Raw genomic sequence first — 8,740 nt, 5'->3', positions numbered from 1 at the left:
TAAATGAAAATGACCTGGATGACTATTCTTCATCAACATTTTTATAGAAAGTGTGGTAGAAAATAATGCACAAGCAACAGAGACCTGACTTCCAAGCCACTCCTGAACCGACAGCGTTGAGCTATAGAGGAACTAGACTATTGGTGAGTTGTCCTTAGTCCTCTTGACAGATAAAAAGTACGTTTAGTATTACATTTTGGAATCAAAGACCCAGGGTCTGTAGGAAGAGTGGAGAGGCACAAAATCCCAGCTGCTTGGAAGTCCAGTGTAAAGCTTCCAACGTCAGTGATGGTTTGGGTTGCCATGTCATCTGCTGGCCACACTGCAAAAAGTACCAAAAGCTGCTTAAGTTACCATGATAGGAAGATGAGACCCAAAATTGCAGATGAGTTAAGGCTACTATCAAAGCAATCTGGGCTTCCATAACCCCTTAGTAAGTCCAAAGTCTAGTTGCCTCTATGCCACACCACATTGATACAGTAATAGAAAGAACCCCAACCACATACAGAGTGCACATACATGATATGTTCATGTATGTGCACTCTTTCAAGTGACCAATATTTCTGTATTAAAAATCTTTTTTGTCCTATGTAGGCTAACCTTTTTTTGAGATGCTGATTTTGGGGTTTTCCATTAACTGTAAGCTACAATCAAAAGAAGTTGAATACATTTCCCGAAACTACTGAAACTGACAACAATATTCTACAGTAGTCAACCCTTTGAAGTGGAGTGGATCAAACCTTTTCATCAAAGTTGTCATGCATTTTGAACAATACTGTTCTTGTCTTAGGACAACTTTGATTCCATCCACTTCAAACTTGACTACTGTAACTTATTCAAATGCACCTTTTTGATTTATGTAAATGCAACACTGTCTGCAAACAACAACTAAATTTTTGTAAATAAATTGGCTATACCTAATAATACATCGGCTGAAAATGAAATGATGATAGTTTTAATTATTTGATTTGTTGGATGATGTAGTGCTGATTACTCCTAAAGTTTTCAGATGACACTACAGGAGCTGATCTCATTTTATTTTACACCTTGATCAATTGAGGGACAACTGGCCAATGTCAAACTTTTTTTTAGACTATTGCAATGCACTCTATGTTGGGTTTAGCCTGATGTCACTTACTTGACTACAGCTGGTTAAAAACACTGCAGCTCAACTTTTGACTTAACACATCACTCCTATTTTAATGTCAATTCATTGGCTCCTGGTTTGCTTTAAAATTGATTTTAAAATTCTTGTATTTGTTTTTAAATGTCTTTATGGCCTTGCTCCACGGTATCTGCCTGACCTGCTTCAGCAGTAACCTCCCAGATGCTCTCAGCTTGGCAGATCACTTATTGTTATTCATCCCAAAGACAAAGAGGAAGCTGACAGGTGACCCTTTTCCAGTTGCTGCCCCAAAACTGTGGAATGACTGACTAGTCACTTTCCTAGACTAGACTAATAGGGTCGATATGGAACAAGATGTCTGACAATGCCCCCTCAAGAAATTTCAGAGTTCCAACAAGACACCCAAAAACAGCTGGCAGAACAGCTAGAGGCAAAACAGCAGTTGTGGAACATTGGACTAATTCTGCAGTGCACAGCCAGGCCATGATACACCAGGGATCAGAGGCGCAGCTGAATGAGTAACAGGCAGCCATGTATAAATCATTGCTAAGGAGACCAGGACGTGTTGCATGCAGTGGCAACGCAACTCTGAATCTGCTACTAAATTAAGGAATGAATGAATCGGCCTACCGCCACAAAGTGAAAGCTTGAAACACGTAGATGCATTCTAAGAGACACGGAAGTGCAGACTGGCTTCAAAAAAAACTTGGTTGAGGTACCCAGTTGGACCATTGGTTTGAGGATGTCAACCAGAAGGCTCATCTTGGTACCTAACAAGGTACAGATTGCAAAACTGAGACAAAAACTAAGGCACCCGGTCTGACCGCACATCCTTGGGAAACCCATGCAAACGGAGCACATAGTACAAACTAAACTTAGCAGTTTCTTTGACACAGGGCCAATTGAGGCAGATGAATAAAATACAACATTTTAGAAAACGATTTGGAGGGCATCCAACTAGGGTGAGTACATTTGTGAGTTTGACCTTTTCCTCAACATCTGATGTGACTACGCCCACGATATATGAGGGCAGCAAAATGTGGGAGGGAGTATTTGGAATTATTTCAGGGTCATACTGTTCATACAATAAAGTCAAATGATTAAAAAACAGAGCCCACTTGTCTTGATGGAAGTTCAGCCTCCATGCAGTTCAGAGATACTTTAGGTTCTTGTCGTTGGTGCAAAAATGGATTCTCTGTTCCCTCCAGCCAGAGCCACCTTGACTTCCAGTAACTCTCAATCTCCCACATCATAGTTCTTTTCAGAGGCTTAGTTTACAGGAAAGGAAGGCAATAGGTGAGCACTGAGAAGGAACAGTCTGTGGTGTCCACGTCCACCACAAACTGCAGGTGAGGATCAGGGAGAACCAATACAGATGCAGTCGTGAAATACTCCTTGAGTCCATGTAAGTTTCAGAATTGCACTGACCTTGGAAGAGGTTAGGGGTTGTAATAGGGCAGCAACTGTATTGACATTTCCAATGAATTTCCAGAATCACAAAGTCCTGAAACCTGTTTGCAATTAGTGGGAGTGGGCCATGCAGTGACTGCACTGACCTTAGCTGGATCCATCTGTACCTCTTCTTTAGAAACAGCAAAGACACAGAAAGACTTGGTTGATGCATAAAGCTCTTTATTTCAGTTTTCTGCTTCTACAAATAGTTGATGATCTAGGAGGCACTGGAGAACCAGGCAAACACACTAAATGTGAAGAACATGATAAAGCGTTATCTGGAGGTCACCATTGAGCAGCTTTGCAACCAGCCTCGTCTGTCTGAAAAGCACATGGAAGCAGGACTGAGGTTCACTAAACTGCATGTGAACAAAGAACAACAGTTATGGAGTTGTTTGGTCCTAATGTTCAGCACCATGTCTGCTGAAAACCAAACACAGAATTTCAGCAGGAACACCTCATACACACTGTCAAGCACGGTGGTGGAGGATGATTTGGACTTGTCTTACAGCCACAGGACCTGGACACCTTGCAGTCACTGAGTGGACCATGAAGTCCTCTGTATACCAGAGTATTCTAGAGACCAATGTGACTCCATCTGTCTGACAGTTAAAGCTTGGCAGAAACTGGGTCATACAACAGGACAATGATCCAAAACACAGCAGCTAATCTACACAAATGGTTATGAATGATGCAATAATGTGTCTACCGAGTGGAACTGGCTGTGAAGGGGAGGAACTCTCGACCTACTGGAGTTTGCCAGGCTAACTAAACCCTATACATTTACTCACTTGGGCACATTCTTGTACGAAGTGGTATTACACAAGAGCCCCCTAAAGGGACAACTTCACACTTCACACAGTAGACAAAGAACAATGTCCTGCCCCATGCACAAATACTGAAAGATATAGCTATTGTGGTATGTATCAGAGTTGGACAGGAGTAAGAATACGAAGACCTTGTGGAAACCTTTAGGGACTGGTGCAGCAGGAGCCACCTCCATCTCAATGCTGCCAAAACAAAGGAGACTGTGGTGGATTTTCAAAGAACTAAGTCACCCTATCTGTAAATGTATTGGGGTCCAATTTGATGATGAGTTGGACTGGCCCCCCAACATCAATGCCCTCAAAGGAAAAAGGCACAGCTGGCTCTTTTTCCTACAGAGGCTGAGGTCCTTTGATGTATGCAGTGATGTGCTACGTGTTTTATCACATTGCAATGGGTAGTGCCTCCTTTACTGCTGCAATGTGTTGGACAGACAGTCTGACAGACAAAAACACCAAACAGCTAGACACGCTGGTGAACAAAGGGAGCAAAGTGCTCAGCAGGGGGCTGGACTCATCAAAAACTGTGGTGGAGAGGGGCAGAGGGGCATATATATATATATATATATATATATATATATATATACATATATATATATATATATTGTGTGTGCTGTGACCTGCATACATCAGGAAGTGTACTTGTTTATTTTTACAGACCTAACTCATATTTTTGATGGTAAACTGAGCTAATATATATTTTACTGATACTGAATGTGCTGCTGAGACGTTGTTTCTGTACTGTAACACATCAAATCCCAAACAGCCTAGAATCATAAGACTCAGATGACTGTCAGCGTGAATTCTGCACCACACCGGCCGTGAAGACCCACATCACTCGCACACACTCCCACGCGCTCACACCTGTGCAGCTCCTCCCCGGCGAGCGCACGCCATCCAATGAGGGACAAGTTCCACTGCGCATTAGCTTTGGCTGTCCAAACACACACACACATACACACACTCACTCACTCTCTCTCCCCCTCACACACACACACTGCCAGCCCTTACTACGCAGACAGAGCCTCTCCGTGTGTGAACGCAAACCATGGCTGAAGGAGGAGAAGGCGAGGATGAAATCCAGTTCCTGCGAACTGTAAGTGTTGTCCATGTCATTCTGGAGCAGAATCTTTGCGTTATGTTAACGGCTCTGCTGGCGTGTGAGCGTAGTGTGGGCAGGGAGTTTACCGCATTATACTTCTCAGTGGTCAGGGAAGCTGCATGCTGACAGAAAGCCTGGAGGATGGACGAGAAGAGAGCACATAACGACAGACAGACAGGCAGAGAAAGAGGTGTTTGGTGTGGTCAGTGATGCTGTCTTTGAGTCACGGACAGGCGTTCTGAGCAGCATGCAGACTGCGTGTTGTGCGGTTGGGTGGATGCGGGGCGCAGTGCGGTGCAGACTGGCAGCATGAAGCTTGCTGCATCTGCTTCACATAATTAAAACTGTACACCCCGAGCCAATGTCACAGTGCTCCGTGTGTCCGTGTGTGTGCACATTTCATAGCGCAGTCAAGTCAGCTGCTGGATGATATGGGAGATGCTGTTGCTTTACACAAAGGGAACAGATATGTCTCCAGATAAACATGTAACATATGAATGAATTATGGAGGCTTACATCCCAGAGCTGGTACGTTTTCTGCGGTTTATCTCTGCGTTGGTAAATGACTGCAGTGGTGTTTAAGATGCCATGAAGAAGAAAATGAATTATTGTGATTTATTGAGTATGCTGTAACGCACAGAAACACTTAATGTGAAGTCACTTGTAGTCACTAACCCACAGAGAGTTAACTCTGCAGTACAAGCATTTCACAGGTCACAACTTCACTGTTTTACTGTGTGTAACATATTTGTCATTTTTTGGGGATTGTTGATGGTTTTTAATATTGTTTTATTTTTATTGTCTTTATTAGTCAATCAGTTCAATGCAACAGAGAATGTTTGCTTGATTCCATATTTCTGCTGTTCTTACATAAATACATAGAGCTGGGCCGGTTGATTAATTGTTGCAAACTGCAGTGATTTATTTTTGAGTTTTCCATTTCCAGCCTTATAGATATGAAACCTTTCTGCTTTTATAGTGCGTTCTTGTGCTGACCTGAGTATCTAAGGACGTTTGCATTAGGCATAAAACCCTTGATTTTAAAGGCAGAAATCAAAACATTATTTCTAAAAACTGTGACATTAAGTCTTCCAGTGGTAGATTGTAAAATCTCACCTGTACAGATATACCTTGCTCTCAGGTGAACTCTGTTGCATTAGTGCAACCTTCAATCCAACAGCTCTGCTAAAATTTCAGAAGTGTGATGGTGGAAGTGCTTTGCACTTGGAAAGAGAATCTAAGTCCACTGACCCAAGTTTTGGTATGTTTTAGCATGTACATCTTTCCTACAGCTACATAATATTTATGGAATGTGATAATCATTTGATCACCGTATATATTTAATTTTAATATTATATGAGGATATTTAGTAATAATAGTGATATGATTCCCAGGCTACTGTACAGACTGGCTCCTGACAGGCCACTAGTTAGCATCACAGCATGTGGCTCCTTGTCATATGGTTTACTTTTTCTTTTTCTTTTAATTCAAAAGTCCAATTTGTAGTGACACAAGTTTAGTAAAGTTCAAAGGCTAAAACCAGTGTTTATGGGTAGTGTAGAAACTTCACATAATAACAACCTGTATGATCATCTGCATGTGTCTTATGTTGGAGGCCACTACAGACATAGGTGCCTTAACATCCCATTATTTTTATTCAAAGTTATTGCACATGACTGTGGGCTTTGCTACAATAGCTAGTCCTTGAAGATGGCCTTCACTCCACTGACAGTGCTGAATCAGCTGCCCCTCATGTTGAAAACTCCAAAGAGGAAGGTCACCCACGCCTGGATCCCCGCAAGCCATGCGTGGCTTTTAATAAATATAGTCATTCCACAACAGCAAAGCTGAGGATGTTAAAAGTGGACCTGCAACTGAGTTCTCACTTTCCTGACTCATCGGCAGCAGACAACCTCATCATTAAGTCAGTGAAAACGACAAGTCTGATAGGAGGAGCAGCTTACAGCATGGTGCAGATCACACACAATTTTATCCTCACTGTGGAAAAAAAAAATATGGTGATCGATTTCAGGACGGGTGCAGACATCACTACACTGACAACACACTGGCAATGCTGCTGTAGAAAAGGTTGGTAATGTCAAATTCCTGTGAATCCACTGGTCTCTGACATCAAGAAAAGCCCAGCACCAGATCTGGACACTCAAAAATGTGGGCCTACCCACTCCTAACCACAGCACATTCCACAGACGAAGCATTCTGACATACAGATTCACTTTCTGGTTTGGGAGCTGCAAGATTCAACTACAACAGCCCAACAGAATCATGTGTCCCTCTCCTCTAGGCCTGCCTAATAGAAACACCATCACATCAATTTGTCAGCATCACATATGGGGAAAAATAGGTGCCCATACAGACAGAAAAAAATCTTATGGCAAATCCTGCTTATACAGCATGCTCAGGTAATCAGCTGACCTAATATTTTAAGCAAAACCCTGTGGCTTAAATTGACTGTAAAATCACTGAAAACCTGAAATGAGAAGTAGAACACTAGAATCTGCTCAAAATGTTCAATTTATTAATACTATTAAACTATGATAATCCTTCTTGATTATAAGTACTTTATTATACAGAACAGCCCCCTTCCTTGGAACACGCGGTACCAGGACACTAAAACCAAAATGTCAGCCTTCCTAAAAAAAAAAACCTTTTCTACCCAGAAATGTTTTACTCAGAGCTGTAAAATTACATACATGTTTGTTTTGTCTGTCCCCGCATATCATCCCCTCCTCCTCCACCTTACCTTTCATCTTCCTCCATTCCCCCAGCCTGTAATCTGCAGGACTCCTGCTAAGTGCACTTTAAATGCAGATCAATACACAGTTACTGGTGACTGTTGATGTCTCAGCACAAAGCAAACAGCATGATAGTGGCTGTGTGTTGGCGTGCACTTACTATAATCTTTACTACAGGGAAATGTCTGTGTTCCCAGACTTCCCCGGGCAAGCTTCTATACAGGTCAATTAAAAGAATACCCAATCAACATCTTGTGATAGAAATTTTCTATCCTGACAAATGTTTGCCTTAAAATGACATACCAGCATTGGCCAAAGAAATGGACATATCAGTAAATATGTTGATGCTGATTAATACTTAATGATTTGCAATCATAGCTCAGGATTGCCAAATAGAATTCCTCCAACACTCCAACTAACTTCTATCATACTCAACTCAGGCTCAGGCTGCTAAAGAGGAAACAGTAATAGGTTGTAGTGGACTTCACTTGGAAATTTACTGTTCTGCCCACATCTCTTGACTGACTCGCACTTGCCAAATGTGACTCCTGAAAGTAGTATACAGTGGTGTACAGTGCGAGAGTGAGCAATAGCTCAGACAGTTCAGACTGTGGTTGGTGAGCTGCCATGCAGTTTGTTTGTGTATAAAACTCTGTGTACCTATTCTGCCACTTCAGCACTGTCCTAAATTCATCAGCAGAGCTCTGTTGCCCATGTAAGGGCACGCTGACTGACCTGAGGAGGAAAACAAGTTTTTATGAGCACACGCTGCTCACCTAGTATAGACTTACACATATACACAGAGGATGGCAATGAACACAATTACTAAATACTATAGCAATGAGAAAGAATACAACAGTTAATATAAAACTACTTGACTATGTTTTTTTAACCCTTTACATGGAAATTGACCAATACAGCGCAAATCAGATAAGTGGGTCCAGGCTGGCATGAAATGATCTTGGCCCCTGGTTGGAATCACACATGTTATTATGATGATTGTCTGTCATTCCTGGTTTATGTAGTTTTTAGAAATTAATCTTTACGTTTTTTTAGTGAAAAAAGTGTCAAATCAGCTGGGTGTTCTACATACTGTAATGAAAATATAGAGACTGGAGCGATCTTTTTATTGATAGAACATAATCAGATGAGGACATCCTGCTCTGTTGACAGAACATTGTATCAATAATACCACACCAAAAAGGTTTTAGTTTAGTTTTTATCAGTGTCTTATTAGCTGGCTGTGGTTAATGTGCAGTAGCAGAGCCAATTGTTATTCTTATTCTTATTGTTATAAGAAGGAGAGGAAAATCTGTGCTGTCTGTGTTGAGGGTTGTGTACTTTAAAAGTATAATATGCTTTGAAGGTGACCTTTAACAGGTTCAAAGGATGAATGAGAGGATAAAAGAGGGGACAAAGCGTACATCAGAATTTTTGCAAATGATGAAGGTTTCTCATTTTTTGAGCAATGATGTGACTGATA

General features: G+C 41.6%; 1 protein-coding gene across 1 annotated transcript in view; it reads left to right on the top strand.

The window, feature by feature from the left end:
* The first annotated feature begins 4,391 nt into the window (after window positions 1-4,391).
* Window positions 4,392-8,740, top strand: part of ryr2a (ryanodine receptor 2a (cardiac)) — a 102,699-nt gene continuing 98,350 nt past the window's right edge. The window contains exon 1 of the mRNA XM_028429930.1: window positions 4,392-4,498. Coding sequence (XP_028285731.1) covers window positions 4,451-4,498 — 48 coding nt within the window. The 5' untranslated portion in view covers window positions 4,392-4,450. The remainder of the gene's footprint in view (window positions 4,499-8,740) is intronic.

This window comes from Parambassis ranga, chromosome 19 (assembly GCF_900634625.1).
Source record: "Parambassis ranga chromosome 19, fParRan2.1, whole genome shotgun sequence".
Taxonomy (NCBI): domain Eukaryota; kingdom Metazoa; phylum Chordata; class Actinopteri; family Ambassidae; genus Parambassis; species Parambassis ranga.
This window is presented reverse-complemented; position numbering and strand designations above follow the sequence as displayed.